This window comes from Nerophis lumbriciformis, linkage group LG16 (assembly GCF_033978685.3).
Source record: "Nerophis lumbriciformis linkage group LG16, RoL_Nlum_v2.1, whole genome shotgun sequence".
NCBI classification, from domain to species: Eukaryota; Metazoa; Chordata; class Actinopteri; order Syngnathiformes; family Syngnathidae; genus Nerophis; species Nerophis lumbriciformis.
Window position 1 is genome coordinate 19,772,726 of NC_084563.2, and position 22,082 is coordinate 19,794,807.

Consider the following 22,082-nt stretch of genomic DNA (forward strand, 5'->3'; position numbering starts at 1 on the left):
TTTTGTGGGCGGTCTTATTTACATGGCTCAACTTCGACAGCGTCTTCTCCCCGTCATCTTTGTTGTAGCGGTGTAGCGCAATCTATGCAACATTTTGACCAAAAAAACACCATTACATGTTATGTAGACCAGTGTTTTTCAACCTTTTTTGAGCCAAGGCACATTTTTTTCATTGAAAAAATCCTGAGGCAAACCACAAGCAGAAATCATAAAAAAACGAAACTCAGTAGCCGATATTGACAATAAAAAGTCGTTCTCGCAATTGTTGGATATGAATTTAAACCATAACCAAGCATGCATCAATGTAGCTCTTGTCTCAAAGTAGGTGTACTGTCACGACCTGTCACATCACGCCGTGACTTATTTGGAGTTTTTTGGTGTTTTCCTGTGTGTAGTGATTTAGTCCTTGTCTTGCGCTCCTATTTTGGTGCTTTTTCCTGTTTTGTTGGTATTTTCCTGATGCAGTTTCATGTCTTCCTTGAGCGCTATTCTCCACACCTGCTTTGTTTTCGCAATCCAGACTATTTAAGTTGTGCGGACGCTTTCCTTCTTTGTGGGGACATTGTTGATTAATATGTCATGTGCGGATGTACTTTGTGGACGCAGTCTCCGCTCCACACACAGTAAGTCTTTGCTGTCGTCCAGTATTTTGTGTTTTGTTTACTTTGCAACCAGTTCAGTTTTAGTTTCGTTTTGCATAGCCATGCCTAAGCTTCAATGCCTTTTCTTAGCTTCACTCGCCTATTGTTTATTTTAAGCATAAGATACCTTTTTACCTGCACACTGCCTCCCGCTGTCGCCTGCATATTGTGATCAAGACACGACGTGTGCCCGACATCTCAAAGCAATTAGCTACCCGCTGCCGCCAACTGATATGGAAGAGTATAACATGAATACTCTGCCACATTATTTACGGATTATAATTACTTGTGTGCAAAAAATGTTTTTAACCCAATTAGGTGAAATTACATAATCTCCCACGGCACACCAGACTGTATTTCACGTCACGGTGGTTGAAAAACACTGATGTAGACCACAAGGAAGTGTATTCCATTTAGAAAAAAAAATTAAAATATGACTTCTTTAATGCGCCCTTTAATCCGGTGCGCCTAATATATGAAAAAATATCGAAAATAGACCATTCATCTGCAGTGCGCCTTATAATCCGGTGTGCCCTATGGTTCGGAAAATACGGTATTTGAATCTCTGTTTGGAGATAAAGCATCCATCTATCATGGCAAGGAGCTAAAAAATGACAACAAAAGTGCCTGCACGTGCTGTAAAAAGCTAGGGGACGAATTGTCCTTTAAGACAGTGGTCCCCACCGGTATTGGTCCCTGGACCAATACTCCGTGACGCATCTGTTACAAATAAAAAAACAATAATTGATTTATAAACTACTGCATTTTCCCAGACTTAACTTTCGCCTGTGCCACTAAACACACCAATAAGCGTGTTAATAGATGTATATTACAACTCCTTGCACATTAATGGACATATAAAATGTTGCTTATCACCTACAGCTGCCAGCACTAAAAGATGAGCCTGTTTTGATGCTAAGATAAATGTTTTGTGATGTTGTTTTTGATTTGTTATCATATTGTATATGTATTGTGTGCTTTTTTTTTTTAATTTTTCTCTTTGTTTTCTTTTTCTTTTAAATTGTAGTGAAGTGAAGTTAATTATATTTATATAGCGCTTTTCTCTAGTGACTCAAAGCGCTTTACATAGTGAAACCCAATATCTAAGTTACATTTAAACCAGTGTGGGTGGCACTGGGAGCAGGTGGGTAAAGTGTCTTGCCCAAGGACACAACGGCAGTGACTAGGATGGCCGAAGCGGGGATCGAACCTGGAACCCTCAAGTTGCTGGCACGGCCACTCTACCAAGCGAGCTACACCGCTCCAAATTGTAATTTCACTGCCTTTTTTACATTATGGCCAGGGGACTACAGATGAAAACTATCCTGGCTAATTCTGGATTTTTTAACCTTGTGTAGTCATGTGTTTTATTAAATTGCATTGTCCCCTTAGAAATAAACTATCTATCCATCCATCCATCTTCTTCCGCTTATCAGAGGTCGGATTGCGGGGGCACCAGCCTAAGCAGGGAAGCCCAGACTTCCCTCTCCCCAGCGATTTCGTCCAGCTCCTCCCGGGGGATCCCGAGGCGTTCCCAGGCCAGTCGGGAGACATAGTTTTTCCAACGTGTCCTGGGTCTTCCCCGTGGTCTCCTACCGGTTGGACGTGCCCTAAACACCTCTCTAGGGAGGCGTTCGGGTGGCATCCTGACCAGATGGCTGAACCACCTCATCTGGCTCCTCTCGATGTGGAGGAGCAGCGGCTTTACTTTGAGTTCCTCCCGGATGACAGAGCTTCTCACTCTATCTCTAAGGGAGAAGGAAACTCATTTCGACCGCTTGTACCCGTGATCTTGTCCTTTTGGTCATGACCCAAAGCTCATGACCATAGGTGAGGATGGGAACGTAGATCGACCGGTAAATTGAGAGCTTTGCCTTCCGGCTCACCTCCTTCTTCACCACAACGGATCGATACAGCGTCCGCATTACTGAAGACGTTGCACCGATCCGCCTGTCGATCTCACGATCCACTCTTCCCTCACTTGTGAACAAGACTCCGAGGTACTTGAACTCCTCCACTTAGGGCAAGATCTCCTCCCCAACCTGGAGATGGCACTCCACCCTTTTCCAGGCTAATCTAATATAAAATGTTAATGTGCCAGATTGTAGCCAAAGGCAAATTTTTAACGCTCATTTTTTTTTTTGCTGTTTCAATCTGCCACAAGCTGGTCGGTGGAAATAATGCATATATTAAACCGGTCTCTGGTGGTAAAAAGGTTGGGAAAACCTGCTTTAAGACATTTGAAAGCACCTCACTGTGCAGAAATGCTGTGTTGCAAGAAGGATTTTTGAGTGCAGTTCGGAAATATGCACAGCAGGGTTTCCCGCAGCGCTTGGTTGTTAAGGCGGCCGCCGCCTAAACTAACGTCTTAACAAGCTGCTACGCTTCGTTCTGCCTTTGCAGGACGTCTCTGCAGCACCCAGCATTGTCCCACCCACAGAACCATCTGATTGGTTACACGCAGAGCGGTAACAGCCAATCAGCAGTGCGTATTCAGAGCGCATGGAGTCAGTGCTTCTGCGGTGGGGTGAGCAGATAGGTGTTTAGCAGGTAAGCACAAGGCAGCGGACTCTCCCCAAATTATAATAAACACCTCCCAGTCTCCTACAACTCAACTACTAGTAACATCACTATGAGCCCGTTGACGTTCTAGAAACATAAGCGGCAGCTCAGCTCGCTCGCAGTCCTTGAGGTGAAGGCTAATTAGCTTTTAGCGTAACGTTAGTTCACTGTGCGGTGTGTGGGTGTGTGTGTGCATGCATGTGTGTGTGTGTCTGTCTGAGAGAAAGACAAGCATTATTGATCTATAGTTAACAACTAAGTTATTTCACTTTACCTTTTTTTGTGTTGATTGAGCTGTGTTGAAGCAGCAAAAAACAAACATTATGTTAAATGAAGAGTTTCGTGAAGCTGTCTCTGATAGTTGATATAATAATGTAACTGCATCATAAAGCCTACATGAACTCCATGGTGTTCAGGGATGAATAGTCTCTCCTATTGCTATTGTACTATTGTTTCAGCTATAGTTACATTAATCATTAGTAATGTAGCAGCCTAGTTTTGAATGGCAGGGTCCCTGCTACCACATGTTGATAAAAATATAACATTTACATCGTAAAAATCGACTACAGGCTTCCCAAATGCTGTAATAAATTAAGCATGATGAGTTGAGCATATGTCAGCATGCGGCCCCACTTTTAACTCTTTTTTTTTTAAACGCTTATTTACAGTAAGTCATTAATTTGACTTATTAAGTCATTATTTTGACTTAGTAAATTAGTAAGTCAAAATATTGACTTACTAAGTCATAATAATGACACACTTAGTATCTCAGGTAACTAGGACTGTTTTGTGTATTGTTTTTACGTTACGGGAAAAATATCAAGGTATATATAGTACATCGGCATTCAGCATATGGAGCGGAAAACACAACCAAAAATTGTAGGCCTCCTCACGCGACGATGCCGGCCTATTTCACCACAGTCTGTAGTTAAAGTTAAAGTACCAACAATTGTCACAAACACACTAGGTGTGGCGAAATTATTATCTGCATTTGACCCATCACCCTTGATCACCCCCTGGGAGTTGAGGGGAGCAGTGGGCAGCAGCGGTGGCTGCGCCCGGGAATCATTTTTGGTGATTTAACCCCCAATTCTAACCCTTAGTCTATTGCCCCCCAGGATGTGGTGGCAGCGATGAGATGGAGACGTGATGGCGACAAGCCGAGTTACGCTGTTCCTTACACCCACCCACCCCCTTCCCCCCTGGAGAGACACCACCTTAACTAACAAATCTTCTGGGGGAAACACTGCACAGGTTTAAAGGGGAACATTATCACCAGACCTATGTAAGCGTCAATATATACCTTGATGTTGCAGAAAAAAGACCATATATTTTTTTAACCGATTTCCGAACTCTAAATGGGTGAATTTTGGCGAATTAAACGCCTTTCTATTATTCGGGAAGCAATCCGCCATTTTCTCAAACACATTACAAACACCTAGTCAAATCAGCTGTTATTTTCCATTTTTTCGACTGTTTTCCGTACCTTGGAGACATCATGCCTCGTCGGTGTGTTGTCGGAGGGTGTAACAACACGAACAGGGACGGATTCAAGTTGCACCAGTGGCCCAAAGATGCAAAAGCGGCAAGAAATTGGACGTTTGTTCCGCATACTTTACCGACGAAAGCTATGCTACGACAGAGATGGCAAGAATGTGTGGACATCCTGCGACACTCAAAGCAGATGCATTTCCAACGATAAAGTCAAAGAAATCTGCCGCCAGACCCCCATCGAATCTGCCGGAGTGTGTGAGCAATTCAGGGACAAAGGACCTCTGTAGCACGGCAAGCAATGCGGCAGTTTGTTCCCGCAGACGAGCGAGCTAAACCCCCTGGATGTCTTGGCTCACACCGTCCCTTATGCCACCGAAGATGATCAAGAGAAGAATATCGACCCTAGCTTCCCTGGCCTGCTGACATCAACTCCAAAACTGGACAGATCAGCTTTAAGGAAAAGAGCGCGGATGAGGGTATGTCTACAGAATATATTAATTGATGAAAATTGGGCTGTCTGCACTCTCAAAGTGCATGTTGTCGCCAAATGTATTTCATATGCTGTAAACCTAGTTCATAGTTGTTAGTTTCCTTTAATGCCAAACAAACACATACCAATCGTTGGTTAGAAGGCGATCGCCGAATTCGTCCTCGCTTTCTCCCGTGTCGCTGGCTGTCGTGTCGTTTTCGCTTGCATACGGTTCAAACCGATATGGCTCAATAGCTTCAGTTTCTTCTTCAATTTCGTTTTCGCTACCTGCCTCCACACTACAACCATCCGTTTCAATACATGCGTAATCTGTTGAATCGCTTAAGCCGCTGAAATCCGAGTCTGAATCCGAGCTAATGTCGTTATAGCTTGCTGTTCTATGCGCCATGTTTGTTTGTATTGGCATCACTGTGTGACGTCACAGGAAAATGGACGGGTGTATATAACGATGGTTAAAATCAGGCACTTTGAAGCTTTTTTTAGGGATATTGCGTGATGGGTAAAATTTTGAAAAAAACTTCGAAAAATAAAATAAGCCCTTGGGAACTGATTTTTAATGGTTTTAACCCTTCTGAAATTGTGATAATGTTCCCCTTTAACAACAGAAAGCCTCTGTGCCTTTGCCATCAGGAGGCCAGAAAGAGTGAATGTCCCTCAGAAAAATCTAATTTTCTATTTTGGTCCTATTTTTAACTGTACTTACTAACGATGCACCAATGCAAATATCTCCCCGGTCTTAAGGTTGTGATGAGAAGTGCATTTTTCTTGACCTCACCGAGACACTGGGGCTGTGGGAAGCTGGCTCGGTGCCGCCAGGAGACCCTGCAGAAGACCTGCCACGGTCTGTGGGCCAGGCTGGGGAACATCCTGGCTGGAGCCGGGCTGGGACGCTACTGACGTGCGGGAACTGTCAAAGTCAACACAGAATGCCGGTGAGAAAAGCTAGCAGCCCCGCATGACAACTTAACCTCATTCAAACAGATTAACTCCCAAGTCTTCGCCCCTGGACGCATGGCAACCGCCCGGAGAAGTGGCGCTAAACCACTGATACGAAGCAATAAAAACACGTATATGCTGCTACGTCTTTTCAATGTTTTTCATGACATCATCGAATCCCTTCATCGGCGAGCTAACGTTGCTGTTTAACAAAGTTAGCTCGCGCCTTTAGCTTCACGAAAAGAGCCGGACTATAACCAATTTATTCGAAACACACTCAGTTCAACGCACCCGACTGGCGGATACACTCGAACGAGATACTCCATAAAAGACATACCTCACCACCGGGACGTTTGTTCGGCATAGTCGGTGTCCATTTTGCCAATCAATGGACTCCAGGCGGCGAATGCTACAAACACAAGGAACACGTGACCCGTGACGCTAATCCGCTCTGTACCAAGTCTCGGGAAAATCCCACTTATCGCGATATTTGGTAGAGTACGCTCAGTAATGAAATCAAAGGTAACAATTGGTAACAGTGCAATGTATACTTTTATGTATTCGTTATTTTAAACGATTGTATTCATCATATATTCTGTATTTGTTTACTTACTATAAGATACAAGCTTTTTTTTTTCTTATACTGTTTTATTGAATCATGCATCTGTACCAAGTCTCGGGAAAATCCCACTTATCGCGATATTTGGTAGAGTAAGCTTAGTAATTAAATCAAAGGTAAAAGTTGTTTATAGTGCAATAAATAATTTTATATATTCGTTATTTTTAAACGTTTTTATTTATCATATTACAAGCTTGTTTCTTATACTGTTTTAATTATTGAATCATGCGTCTGTACCAAGTCTCGGGAAAATCCCACTTATCGCGATATTTGGTAGAGTACACTCAGTAATTAAATCAAAGGAAAACGTTAATAGTGCAATATGTAATTTTATATATTCGTTATTTTAAACGCTTTTATTTATCATATATTCTGTATTTGTTTACTTACTATAAGATACAAGCTTTTTTCTTATACTGTTTTATTGAATCATGCATCTGTACCAAGTCTCGGGAAAATCCCACTTATCGCGATATTTGGTAGAGTCCACTCAGTAATTAAATCAAAGGAAAAAGTTAATAGTGCAATACGTAACTTTATATATTCATTATTTTAAACGTTTTTATTTATCATATTTGTTAACTTACTATAAGATACAAGCTTTCTTCTTATACTGTTTTATTTAATCATGCATCACTACACATTCTTAGATTTTTCCTACAATAAAATGTCAAAGAAAATCCCAATTTGGTACCTCCTGTTATCTGTGTATTATACTTATTAAACTGTGTAGTACTTTAACCATTCAAACCAAGTAAATGCATTTTTATACATATACAAAATAGAATTAATGAATCAATTTCTGTGTTGGCCCTGCGATGCGGTGGCGACTTGTCCAGGGTGTACACCGCCTTCCGCCCGATTGTAGCTGAGATAAGCTCCAGCACCCCCCACGACCCCGAAAGGGATAAGCGGTAGAAAATGGATGGATGGAATTTATTTATAATCCCAAATGATTCATCAATATAATCTGTATTTGTTTGCTTCTGTTAGTCACTCCTGTTACCATTATTGAATACACTATCATCAAACATTTATTAACAGGCTATAAAAGACATGATCCTAACAACACATGAAAACAGCATGCATGTTTATTTCTCAGTGCAGTGGGTGCTCTAACAAATGACAACGTAATACAAAATGATCGAGTTCTTTGGACTTGCCATTGAGATCCATCACTTCCATTCCACACTTATTATTAAAATAGAATAATAATCACTCAGTCATCATGACCTACTACTGTGCAATTCAGACGTGTTCCATTTGGGTCAGATAAGTCAGGAAATTGAACCGCTGTGGCTTAAAGGAATTGAAAAAAATGAAATTGTGGTTTTATGGAGCACATTTTCATACTTTGGTGATGGTGTCGTGTCCTCTTAACGCATGGTAACAAGCTCCTCGGAGGAGGTGGGGTGGATAGCCACCGTCTTGTCAAAGTCGGCTTTGGTAGCACCGAGTTTGACGGCCACAGCGAAGCCCTGCAGCATCTCATCGCAGCCTAGACCCTGCATGTGCAGACCCACCACCTGTGGAGATAACACATCTCCAATCAGTGTACATCCAGAAACATGTGGAGTAGTCAAATAAAAAAGCGGCTCATGCAGAAAGATACCTTTTCGTCCTTGCCGGCACACACCAGCTTCATGACGCACGGACTCTTGCGGCTGGTGATGGCGTGATAGAGCGGCGTGAAGGAGGTCGTGTAGACCTTCACGTTCTCCTTTCCTCTGGCTACGATGGCCTCCTCTGGGGGGAAAACAAAACCAGGGAGTAAATGTGTGTGTTAGACATGGAAGGGTCTTATGCGGACTCACCTTCTGTGAGGCCCACGGTGCCGATGGGCGGGTGGCTGAACACCACTGTGGGAATGTTGGAGTAGTCCAACTTGGAGTCTTTCTTGCCCTCAAAGAGTCTGTGTGCAAGCTTCCTGCCTGCAGCGATGGCAACTGACAGGATACAACATAGTCATGCCAAAAATATTAGGACACCAATCTACTCATGAACAGCTGCACACAGAAGGGCGAACATGTCAAAATGCACCATTGCCAGAGGTGGGACCAAGTCATTGCTTTGCAAGTCACAAGTAAGTCTCAAGTCTTTGCCCTCAAGTCCGAGTCAAGTCCCGAGTCAAGACAGAGCAAGTCCGAGTCAAGTCCAAAGTCAAGACTGGAAAGTCTCAAGTCAAGTCCCAAGTCCTGCATTTTGAGTTTCGAGTCCTTTCAAGTCGTTTAACCACAGACTAATATATTTATACAGATTGTGTATGCTTTTAAAATGCTGTATTTATTTATTAAAACAAGTGCATTTGAAATTGCAGGGAAAAAGATAGTGCTGACATTGCACTTCAAAATAGCACTATTAACCAGTCATTTTAAACATGTAACTCATTCCTTTACAGAATAAACACATTTGAAAAAAACAAGTGCAACTGTACTTATTTGCACAAAAGTGTTAACATTGTATTTCAATGGCATATTGCATTGTAACTAGTTCCACAGCAGTTTCTATCCTGTTCTTACCTTATCTCATTGATCTCATCTCATACTGTATGTGTGTTTATGTGTGCGTACACATGAAAAACATAACAAATATATGAACATAACAATGAACAGAGTTGTACTTTTTAGATGTCAGGACCCTGTGCAATATGTACACATATTCTTAATATAGTATACATTTTAACTGACCTTTATTTGACTATGTTTGTCTTTTTGTAGGTGGCTAAAATACGCGGTGCTGCTGACCACCGTCTAACTTTACGTTACTGTGTGTGATACATTGACTAACGTAATGTTACTGTGTGTGATACATTGACTAACGTAATGTTACTGTGTGTGATACATTGACTAACGTTACGTTACTGTGTGTGATACATTGACTAACGTTACGTTACTGTGTGTGATACATTGTCTAACGTAACGTTATGTGTAGGTACCTCATGCAACCCTGCTTAAAAAAAAATCACTTGACAAAAAGTATGAATAAGGTAGCAAACTGCAGTAGACGCAACAGATTGCCGTGTTTGCAATGACGTTGTAACCATAGACATCTTATAAGTAGACGCAGGTTGCTGTGACGTGAGCAATTTGGCCGCCATCTTGAAGTGGTGATGAGGAGCCGGCGAGCAGCCTAAACTGACAGTTGACAGGTAGAAAACAAAGATGCCGGGCTGGTGTTCAGCGTTTTCCTGCTCAAATGAGCGGACTGTTGAAAATAGGAATCGGGGGATTACTTTTCACAAGTAAGATTTAACATTAACGTACTATTGGTTGTATCTTATGAAAATAATATTACCACAGAGTTGAGAAGGATCAAAGATCTTCAATATTTGTATGTGAAAATCACAAATAAATCTTCTGGGGGAGGATGACGCCCCTACAGGGGTTTGGTTTACAAACTTTCAGCCCCACCTAAAACAAAATTCACCAGCCGCCACTGATTATGATGCATTCTCATTTTAGGCAAAGTATAAGACAATACTTTCTTAACAGTATAATTGTAACCAGGAATAAGTCTTCAAGTAACAATATTCAAATACTAACATTGTTGGGTAAAACAGAATTTGGTTTTATTCTGAATCCAGTGAAACAGATTGGTGGTTTTAGCTGATATGAAGACTTTCAGGTGTTTATATGTGTTTATGTTTAAGTATTTGGCAGACGCTTTTATCCAAAGCGACTTACATAAAATAATACATATAAAACAATCACTGCAAATATTATCATTTAAGGGAAGAATGTAATAGAAAATATCAATACAAAGTGTCAAGACAGAATAAACTCTCTGCTGCTGCAGCAACAGAGATACAGTCTATAGGTCCCTAAGATATATAGATATCTAATGTATTCATACATTGTTTATGTAGGATATACGCATGTATATATAACCTAATCATATTGTTTCTTCAACTTAAAAATAGTTTACCGTTTTTTTCCCCTTCTCTAGGATTATAATCCCAGTTTTGATCTCGGACGTCTGGTCACTTATAGCATATAAGAATATTATATTACTGTTAAGCAAACTATGAATACTAAAACACGCCAAAACATGTGTCTGTTATCATAGCTACACGTATGACAAAAAAGGGGGGTGAAAATCAGTGGTATTCAGTGAGGTAAAATGAATTAAATGCGCTGACAGTTCATTGTTCCTGCCAAATGAATTGCACTGAGTGGAGCGGATCACCACTCCAAGATGGCGGCCCCGCGCCTCGTCTGCGCCAGTAGGCAGTAGCGCTCTATGCTGCGTCTACTTATAAGATGTCTATGGTTATAACGTTAGCAGTGAGTTTGCAGCCTCACTGATTTAACTACACAGCAAATACGAGTCACGTAACTTAGCCAATAAACGTTATCTTACATTCAAAACTTACCCTTCTTTGTGCAACTTCAAATGTTGAACGTTGTTGCGTCTCCGTCTGTAATATTCGAACTGCGTGATTTCCATACGGCAATTCGTTTTTTGTTGACCAAGTCGTAGTTTTTATACCCGAACGAAACCAACTTTGGCATAATTGTTGCGTTGTTTGACAACTTGTTCGGTGGTTGTACTGCAATTTGATTGGATGAATGCTGCGTGATGAAAACAACGTAGATCTAATTTGATTGGCTGTTGTACTGACAGCACACCAGCTGACAGGAACAACACGCTGAGAGACACAGACGAAGAAAATGAAAAATACGGAGCGCTCCCAAATAACTTTTTAAGCGTTGGATTTTGGGGAAAGTAGCAAGTCATGTCAAGTCAAAAGGCTCTAGTCCAAGTGAAGTCACAAGTCATTGATGTTAAAGTCTAAGTCGAGTTGCAAGTCTCTTTACATTTTGTCAAGTCGAGTCTAAAGTCATCAAATTCATGACTCGAGTCTGACTCGAGTCCAAGTCATATGACTCGAGTCCACACCTCTGACCATTGCTATTATTGTTTTGACTGTTTTGATTGATTGATTGAAACTTTTATTAGTAGATTGCACACTTTGTACAAACTTTTCGACTTAAGAACCACAGACTGAATAAAAATATGCTTTACATGCTACAACAGTATGTGGTCTGAAACATTCAGGAAGTATCCACAGCGTTGTCAACACTGCCGCATCTCCCTCCATTCCGCTGCAAACAGAATATTAACCTGCTGTCAGGACGTGGACTATGGGGTGTTGTTTTTCCTGAAATGCAAGTAAAGTTGGATCGGACATGGCTTGGAGGTAAATACATGATTTTATTTTAACACTAACAAAAGGTACAAAACCAAAGGCGCGCACTAGTGATGGGTTGATGAGGCGTCATGAAGCGTTTCAACACATTGCAAAACTGTATTGATACTGTGTCGACACTCACTAAATACTGACATCTGCTGGACATTAAAAATCCCTTCAGGCAACCTATGGACAGACTCAACTGACACTGATTTTATGACCTAGTATATACAATAATATAAACCAAGTCATTGTATTTCATGTAGGATTATTTCACATCTTAATTTAAATAAATATATTTTTATCTTTTTTAGATACAGTCAATAAATAATGTGAACATGTATCATAACATGGAAATCTAAGAGAACGTGTTGTGAATGAGGATGCTTGTGGACTGGGAATTTATTTGTATTTTTTTTAACACATTTTTATTAAAAAAAAAACAGTTTTTCCAAAGTATTACATTTTAGACAATTCCTCTTCTTAGTTATTATTTCTCCGGCTGTAGAAAAGACCCGCTCACAGGGCACAGAGGAGGCGTCAGTGCGACACAGTTCGCGTATCCGTCACGTGACCGAAACAGCTCATGATCGGTCACGTGACTTTCTAAAAGTGGTATGCGTACCGACACAGGGTTTTGCTCTATGAGCTCGACGCATGCGCCGATGCATTGGTGTTGCCAGACCCATCACTAGCGCGCACAAAGGCGGACAACAAACTTGACTAATGAAACAAAAACTAGAACTTAGCAGTCTATGGGCAAGAAACAAAAAAAACACTTACTGTGACAGGAAAATAGACAAAACTCACTTGGCATGGAACTATGGTAGCATGAGTAGCAGAAGTCAAACAGAGTTAATGTCGCCAGGCCGACCAACAGAAAAAGACAGCCTTAAATAACAGTGACATGATTGGTGACATGTGTGTGAGTCCAAACGTGGAACAGGTGAAACTAATGGGTAACCATGGAAACAAAACAAGGGAGTGAAAAAGCAGGAACTAAGTGACCAAAACCAAACAGGACATGACTAAAACAAAACATGATCACACAGACATGACACCTGCAAGGTAAAGTGGATTAGTTTTGTTTATTCCCAATCATTGTAGCAACCCGGTTGTTGAAGTTAATGAAATGTGTGATTTTAAACTAAGTCAGGGGATTCAAACTTTATGCTGTTTTTTAAACACCATGAACTTAGACTTTGTCTCAGTGTTTTTACAAAGCCATTCAACTTCAAGCACTTCCTGTTTTGAATTCTCATGTTGCGCAACTGCCACAACACATTCATTTATCATCCTTCAATTATTACAATTATAATATAAACAAAATTACATCAAAATGACACCGTAGGCGAAATCCAGGTAACAAAACTACACACTTAACCAATGTGAACATGGTAGATTCAAGCATAAAATAAAATAGAACAAACAACAAATGTAGAAACACACATTTTTACAATGGAGTTTAGGGTGCGCATCATGCATTCAACCAATTGTGAGCGTTGCATGGCACTCTTAACTACAAAGATGATGGTCAAGTTGACTTAAGTCTTTGCATCTTACCGTTTCATTATTTTATCTGTTGAGTGGATAACTGACAATTAAAGAAGGTTTTGTGTGTCGATACTGTCACCATCGGCTGACCGCCACAACAGCAGCAGCTGATTGCTTGCACCTGCGCTGATTGGAGTAGCGACAGCCAATCCAGAAGGCGCTTAAAGTCAGCTGACACGTCATCTTTAAACAGTGTGATGTGTGACGTTGGGTTACACTTGAATTGCTATTGTGACATCCAGTGGACACATTCAGAACAGCAGTTTATTTGATTTTTATACTAAGCAAAATCATCTTGCGGGTCGGATTAAAACGGTTTGCAGGCCTGATACGGCCCGCACGTTTGACCCCCCTGCTGTAAGTGCACCACAGAGCTAGTGACAGAGTGTGTGCGTGTCGGCAGGGCAGCTGGAAATGAGGACAGTTCAGTTCTTTGATGTTTTGACTATTATTAAACAGAAAGTTGATCCATCACCTCCTTGTAAAATTATACAGTACCGTATAGTGTTATATTGTGTTCAAAGTGTACAAACCTTTACTAAAATATGGATTTTTGTTGAGGTTGGAACTCATTATTCATGTTTATATTGTTGCTTATGGAGAAATTTGCTTCATACCCGCCACACAGACACGTGCCCCATGTCCACATCGCACGCCTTTGACGCTTTGCCTAACGTGGTCAGACGGAAAACAGAGCAGCGCTAATTGCTGAGTTGTATATGACGTCATATATGTTTTTCTTCTTCATGGTTTAATTTACCCGATGGTCAAGCAGCTTGAGCGTAGCATTAAAACAAGTGAGAGGGAGTGTAGAGTTGGATCAGAAAATGCCGTTCTGCTGTTCTGTTCTTGGGTGTTCCAGTCGTTCAGATAGAGAGATTGGAAAGAGCTTTCATAGAGTCCCGAAATAAGTGGTTCATAGAGGTAATAAAGTCAGGGAAAAAACGTAAGTGCGTCGAAAGAAATGTCTCTTAAAAATATCACTTTCATCATCTTGTGGAATACAATCGGACCGCTTGTGTCTGCAGTGATCACTTTGTAAAATGTTTGTTTGAACATTTGATTTGTTTGAAAAACTTTCTGTGACGCAATCCAGTTTATTCTCTGTTTGAGAGCAGAACTAAACATATATAAAGGACAATAGATTGCATTAGATGGTGTACTTTTGTGGTTGCTATGCCTAAATATAACTACAAAGACCTGCTTGTGCAAATAAACTAACGTCATGTTAAATCCTTGTAATAAATATTGTGATTGTTGATCCAATATATCGTATTTTCTTTCTCGATTGTCATAACAGAAACTAAAATCTTAGTTGTTGTTGTTGTACAGGAAAGCCAAGTGCTTTATTCGACACGGATGACCACCTTATAGCGTCTTTGGTGATATTTGTTAGCATCAAGAAAATACCCCTAATATTATTAATAAAGTAGATTAATACATTTCTGGTAGGCTCAACAGTATCCTCACAAATCGAAACATTTAAAAGCAGGACTATGCATATTTTAAATACAAATCTATTTATTTTAATTTTAAAACCTTTCAAAATCGTATTGAAGACCTTGATATCGCTAACAAACATTGCTGAACAACAGGGACATCTATTGCTAAATAATGAGACAAAATATGAACTTCACACCATAAAACAAACTGCAGACATGAGTTGTAGATGAGACTAATATTTGTAGCAGGAAATCAACATTAGCGTCACGGCACTCGTTATGTCAATCAAATACGTTACTTGGCGATGCATGAATCCAACTTTGTCTTTCACCCATTGTTGTTTAATTTGTGGACCCCTCCAGATGTAAAGACATGATGTGCCTCCAATCTTTTCTTCTCCAAATAACATAAGTGTCAAGTGAAGTGAGGTAGCAGTAACCTCTTGGTGATGATAAATAGTTTAAATCTTGAAAAAAATATTTTTCATAAGCATGTAATAATCCACTCCATCCCATTTTAAATGTTTTTTCATGATCCCTTTTATATTTGCCTCTAAACCTTTCAAAGTACGCCTACATCTGCACTGATACAGGTAAATAAACAGTAGCCTAATGGGGCTTAGACCATCACCTGAAACCCAGAAGTGCCTCTAGGTCATGTGATTGCAACCCAGCAATAGTGGCTGGCAGCTTCAGGCCGGACCCCGCCCCCTCAGCCCTCGTCGCAAGTCTTGAGTTGTATGTCGTAATATGTTAATGTGCTTTGTGAGAGTAATTTCCCTGGTCTTAATGTATTCCTGCATGTATTACTTCTCGTCTTCAGCAACGACACCCTGGAAGAAACGTCTTACCAGGAGTGAGTAGAGCTCTGCCACAAACATCTCCCACGGCGTAGATTCCTGCTCGACTGGTGCTCTGGTACTCGTCCACTACAATGTGGCCTCTGTCATCCATGTCCACGTCCTGACACATGCACATAAACACAAGTGTATCAATAACTGTTCAAATAGTGCTCACTTCCAGCAAAATATTTATTACACTGAGCTATTATCCTGGTTATCTTATTGATTGATTGATTGAAACTTTTATTAGTAGATTACACAATTCAGTACATATCCCGTACAATTGACCACTAAATGGTAACACCCGAATACGTTTTTCAACTTGTTTAAGTCGGGGTCCACGTAAATCAATTCATAGTAAGTCGCTACATGAGAAGGATTTCATGTCATATAACAAGAGCAATGTACATAGAACATTGGTACTTCCTGGTATTGCACAATCACAAATTGTGGCTTCACGGTGGCAGAGGGGTTAGTGCATCTGCCTCACAATACGAAGGTCCTGAGTAGTCTTGGGTTCAATCCCGGGCTCAGGATCTTTCTGTGTGGAGTTTGCATGTCCTCCCCGTGACTGCGTGGGTTCCCTCCGGGTACTCCGGCTTCCTCCCACTTCCAAAGACATGCACCTGGGGATAAGTTGATTGGCAACACTAAATTGGCCCTAGTGTGTGGATGTGAGTGTGAATGTTGTCTGTCTATCTGTGTTGGCCCTGCGATGAGGTGGCGACTTGTCCAGGGTGTACCCCGCCTTCCGCCCGATTGTAGCTGAGATAGGCTCCAGCGCCCCCCGCGACCCCAAAAGGGAATAAGCGGTAGAAAATGGATGGATGGATGGATGGAAATTCAAATTGTTGGATTTAAGACTTTTTAAGTAGATAAGACCCTGTGGATACCCTGGAATAGAAGATGACTAAAATAAATAGAAGACAACAAGGAAATGTTGAATCTAATCTCGATATGACTTCTCAAGCCCCTCTCTAAAATGTGTTACCCCGTCCTAATCAATCAGTACAATTTAGAATGAGAACGCTCTTTTTTGTTTTTAAAATGTACTATTAAAAAAGGGGTTGTATTATGATTTTTCGACATTTAAAACACTCCCTTGTGGTCGACATACCATGTAATGCTGGTTCTTTGGTCAAGGTTATGTTTTACAATCTTCAAGCCGAATGCACCGTTTTGTGGACGCCCTTTGACTGAGTCTTCTCCTCGTCAGCCATGTTTTAGTTTTTAGCGCTTCCATAACTACTACTGACAGATATAAGTTAGAACTGTACGCTACTTTTGTATAAAAAATGGCAACAGCGGAGGAAGCATGTGCATGTACGAGCCAGTCTGCCCCGCAACAAGAGGATAGCGAAAAAGAAGGAACTTATTGACTGCAACTGAGTAAAAATGGTGGACTCAGGGTAAACCTCTACCATATATGGATATAGCCGCTGAGGTTAAAATGGCAAAATGCGTAACAGTCGTCTCAAATTCCAAAAGGCCCGTTTGTATTACTATCTGCACCATGCCTCCATGGTTTGAACTCACATTTTCAAGAGTTATGGGGATCCCAAATACACAAAAACATGTAGCAACAGGTAAGAGAAGTTTCTTTTACATAATATGAGCCTTTTAACTTCTTCTTACACTTGTATGACAGCTAGTAACATTAAAAAGAATACTTAAAACACTACCTGGACAATTAATGTTTCATAATGGCAACAGTTCGACCCTGTAACAGACCGACGTTATTTGCAACAGGAAGAACTTGTCCTATATTTCAACCTAACTATTTTTTTTACCTCCAATGTTGTTTAAATATATCTAAAAAAATAAGCCATTCTAGTCGACACAATGAAGCAGCTGGAATTAAAATGATCAATGCAGAAACGTCATTGATCATCGCAGTGGCGGGCCGTGCGTTTCCACCTAGGCCTTCGGTGATGTCCGACTTCAATGATTACCTCTCAAAATACCATAATTGATGTCACCACATCAACATACTATACAGGAACACATTTACGCCCTACTGCGCACTGAATCTCATCAACAGTGTACAAAACGGGTTATTTTCTGGCGCATTTCAAAAATTTATTAAAACACATCAGCAATGAAAACATATCTTATGTGGTACTGTCAAAATTAAAATTACAAAAAACATTAAAAGTGAAAAAAATAAAATATTTGAACTCACAATTTGTAGCACCCATTCAACGTTGTAATAAGCCAGTGGTACCCTTTGTAGTCGACGTATTCGAGTGGAAATGGTGATCATTTCATCGCCAGAACAGCTGAGCTAGCTTCCGGGGTTGGCTAACATGGTCTCACAAGATGTAGTTTCTCTCTAAATATCCGTCTTGAAAATGGCCTTGCAAATATTTATCTGCCACCTAATCAAGGTTTTGTTCTCCTTCTCTGCTATCCCGGTCTGGCTACGGCGCAACACTTCCTGCTTCCTGCTAAATTGAAACTTGTGAATGGATACTCACTTTGGAATGACGAGTGAGAATTCAATCAGTCTCATTAACATCAGGCCACTTAGATAGGCTACTGTCAACAACTTGTGATCTGATTAGCTATCACCTCTATGTCACCGTTCACTTACAGTGCTCGGACGCCCGCATTGTTGATTCTGAAGGCCTCGGGCAGATTTTGTACAGCATGGCAACATAACAAGCCAGCTGTATTCTGATTAGATACAAACTAAAACTAAAAACAACAGCACTGGAACGAGCATAATATGACATGAAGAGAATATGAATACTTTTAGATCAGTGGTTCTTAACCTGGGTTCGATCGAACCCTAGGGGTTTGGTGAGTCGGCCTCAGGGGTTCGGCGTAGCCTCCGCCGGGGAGGTCAAGACACACCCGAGTCATCGTGTAAATAAAAACTTCTCCCAATCAGCGTATTATGGATACCACAACAGCAGAAGTCACACAGATTTGCAGGTGTGTAAATTGTTGTGAGTTCATGCACTGTGTTGGTTTTGTTCTTTGAACAAGGTGATGTCATGCACGGTTCATTTTGTGCACCAGTAAAAAAAACATAACTTTGTATTGAATTTGAAAAAAAAAAAAAAAAAATTATTTTTCACTAAAGAAGGGTTCGGTGAATGCGCATATGAAACCGGTGGGGTTCGATACCTCCAACAAGGTTAAGAACCACTGTTTTAGATACTTAGGGAAAATAAATTAAAATGATGATTAGATAGAATTATGATCATGATTTCTGGTTATGTTAGGCCTTGCTGGCCCTGACGGCACACCACTGATCAGGGCGGAAGGGCGGGACATACCATCTCGCCGATGTTCAGCCCAGACGTGTTGGGCTTTCTGCCGATGGCCCACAGGAGACAGTCCACCTCCTGAATTGTACTGATCGTCTCCTCGCCGTTACTCTCCGGGTCTTTGGTGGCGAGCGTCACCTCCAGCCCTGCGTCGGTTTTCCGCACCGACTTCACCTGAGAGTTTTTCCACAAGTCCACGGCCGAGTTCTGCAGCTCTTTGGTGCAGTTTGCGCTGATGAAGCTGTCGAAGCTCCTCAAAACCTACGGCGACAGCGTTTGTCCATACCAACTGGTCACACCATTAGGTACACCGTCCGAAGATCTTACTTCACTCTGTCGTATGATGAGGGAGGTTTTGGAGCCAAGTGTGGCGAGGATGCCCGCCATCTCCACGGCAATGTACCCAGCACCCACGACAACACTACGTCTGTTGGCAGAAAAATGAACCGCTCAATGCCGGGTGACATTTTAAATCATCACGGGAGAGATTCTATTGGACGCTTACTTTGGAAGGCTGTCAAGTTCAAAGAAGCCATCACTGGTCATGCCCAGACTCGCTCCTAGATTGAATTGCTTACGGTAATTATATTATTACTTAATTATAGTATTTATGCTAACTAAAAAGTAGGAGAGTACTACATGGTCTTCACACAGATCTCCAAAGTCCACACCTGGAACCTCAGCATCGCTCATCACAGAAGGCTGCCCCCCGGTGGCGATGAGGATGTGCGGCGCCGTGTACTTCCTGCCGCTGACCTCCACCGTCGGCTGGGGATCGCTGGTGAACCTGGCGTGACCTTCGATGGTTTGGATTTTTGCCTGTCGGGTAAAGCGGATGTTACAAATTAGGCTTTAGTTGAGTTTTAAGTCATTTAAACCTTTGTTGTGCTGTGTGTGACTCGAGAGCCATGAGAGATCATCAGGTGTGTAGATTAATTTACTTTGGAATGTTAAGTGAATATTCGATGTACACACACACTGTGACTGTATGCATGTTTGAAATAAAATCATACCAATACAGTGGGACCTCGATACAGGATTCGTAAATACAAAAGTTTGTATAGTGAAGAACATTTTTCCAAGAAACTAAGTAAATATGAATAAAAGTCCCTTTTTAGTGAAGGTTTGTACACTTGAACGCAATATAAAATGCTCTATACTACAGTATATCAAACATAACAAGGGCGTGATGAATCAAATGTCTCTTTATTAACAAGCCAAAACATCGACAAGCCAAACTGTCCTGTATGCGCTTTTCTGCCAACACGCGCACACACACCAATCCAGTCTTTTTCAACCACTGTGCCGCGGCACACTAGTGTGCCGTGAGATACAGTCTGGTGTGCCGTGGGAGATTATATAATTTCACCTATTTGGGTTAAAAATATTTTTTGCAAACCAGTAATTATAGTCTGCAAATTATGTGTTGTTGTTGAGTGTCGGTGCTGTCCAGAGTTCGGCAGAGTAACCGTGTTATACTTTTCCATATCAGTAGGTGGCAGTCGGTAGCTAATTGCTTTGTAGATGTCGGAAACAGCGGGAGGCAGTGTGAAGGTAAAAAGGTATCTAATGCTTAAACCAAAAATAAACAAAAGGTTAGTGCACCTAAGAAAAGGCATTGAAGCTTAGGGAAGGCTATGCAGAACGAAACTAAATCTGAACTGGCTACAAAGTAAACAAAAACAGAATGCTGGACGACAGCAAAGACTTACTGTGGAGCAAAGACGGCGTCCACAATGTACATGCGAACATGACATGACAATCAACAATGTCCCCACAAAGTAGGATAAAAACAACTGAAATATTCTTGATTGCTAAAACAAAGTAGATTCCGGAAATATCGCTCAAAGGAAGACATGAAACTGCTACAAGAAAATACCAAAAAAAGAGAAAAAGCCACCAAAATAGGACCGCGAGACAAGGACTAAAACACTTCACACAGGAAAACAGCAAAACACTCCAAATAAGTCACGGCGTGATGTGACAGGTGGTGACAGTACACCTAATTTGAGAAAAGAGCTATAGTCATGCATGCTTGGTTATGGTTTAAAGACAAATCCAACAATTGCAACGACTTTTTACTGTCAACTGATTTCGTTTTTTAATGATTTCTGCTGGTGGTGTGCCTCCGGATTTTTTCAACGCAAAAAATGTGCCTTGGCTCAAAAAAGGTTGAAAAACACTGCACTAGTCCAATTGGGCCCTCACAAACGACCAAAAATCACAAAAATCTTTAACCATATTGCTACAATAATAAACATTTTAAAAAGTAAAATACACTTACAGTACATTGCCATCGGCAAAGGTCCTCTTGTGAGCTATTCCTCACAAGAGGAGAGAAAGGAGCAGACAGAAGGAGAAAAGAAAGGACCAAGTGTGCGCGCTTGGAAGAGGCACCGCTGAACGACAGATGTCTTCTCCTTCGCTTGTGGCATCGTATTCCAGAAAACTTGCAAGTGGCATGAAACCGGCTTCCTCAATCTCCTTAATACGAGCAAGCACAAAATGGCGGCCAGCGGGACACAAAATTAATAAATGACATGTTCGTACACAGAGGCATATATGGCGTGATCTAAAGGTTTTACTGTACCAATATTTATTACAATTCATGTATTTTTGTTCATTTATCTTTGCCAGTAGCGCATAGTGACATACAGAACATTGACAAGTTCCTCCAGGAGTGCAATTTATTTGTGGCCTCGGCTTGGTGATGACCAAAAACACGAAAAGCTAAATAATAAATATGTTTCCGTTATCCTTGGTCTTATTGATCCCAGATTTCGGGCCCCAATGACATATATAATTGAGAACCTTTAAACTATCATACAAAAGATTTATTCCTCTGACTAGATCTTTACTAGTTTGGTCTTATTGTTACCAGATTTCGGGCCCCAATGACATATAATTGAGAACTGTCTCAGTAAACTTTCATTTAAAAGATTAATTGCTCTGAGTGGATATTTAGTAGTTGTAGAGTGACCTGACTGGGATTGAACCCAGAACCCTTTGATTGGAAGCTAGCTGTTTAACCATTCA

At 41.1% G+C, this 22,082-nt stretch overlaps 2 protein-coding genes across 7 annotated transcripts in view; both read right to left on the reverse strand.

The window, feature by feature from the left end:
* The window catches only part of slc30a9 (solute carrier family 30 member 9), a 39,187-nt gene extending 32,617 nt beyond the window's left edge, over nt 1-6,570 (reverse strand). The window contains exons 1-2 of the mRNA XM_061976750.1: nt 6,461-6,570; nt 5,963-6,094 (exon numbers count right to left, since the gene is read on the reverse strand). Of these exons, the coding sequence (XP_061832734.1) occupies nt 5,963-6,053 (91 nt within the window). The 5' untranslated portion in view covers nt 6,054-6,094; nt 6,461-6,570. The remainder of the gene's footprint in view (nt 1-5,962; nt 6,095-6,460) is intronic.
* Nucleotides 6,571-7,815: 1,245 nt separating this feature from the next.
* gsr (glutathione reductase) overlaps nt 7,816-22,082 on the reverse strand; it is a 74,706-nt gene continuing 60,439 nt past the window's right edge. For all 6 annotated transcript variants that reach the window (XM_061976756.1, XM_061976754.2, XM_061976753.1 and 3 more), the window contains 8 exons: nt 19,718-19,865; nt 19,552-19,606; nt 19,374-19,473; nt 19,056-19,307; nt 15,781-15,892; nt 8,557-8,688; nt 8,355-8,488; nt 7,816-8,268 (listed from right to left, as the gene is read on the reverse strand). In XM_061976756.1, the coding sequence (XP_061832740.1) occupies nt 8,119-8,268; nt 8,355-8,488; nt 8,557-8,688; nt 15,781-15,892; nt 19,056-19,307; nt 19,374-19,473; nt 19,552-19,606; nt 19,718-19,865 (1,083 nt within the window). In that variant the 3' untranslated portion in view covers nt 7,816-8,118. The remainder of the gene's footprint in view (nt 8,269-8,354; nt 8,489-8,556; nt 8,689-15,780; nt 15,893-19,055; nt 19,308-19,373; nt 19,474-19,551; nt 19,607-19,717; nt 19,866-22,082) is intronic.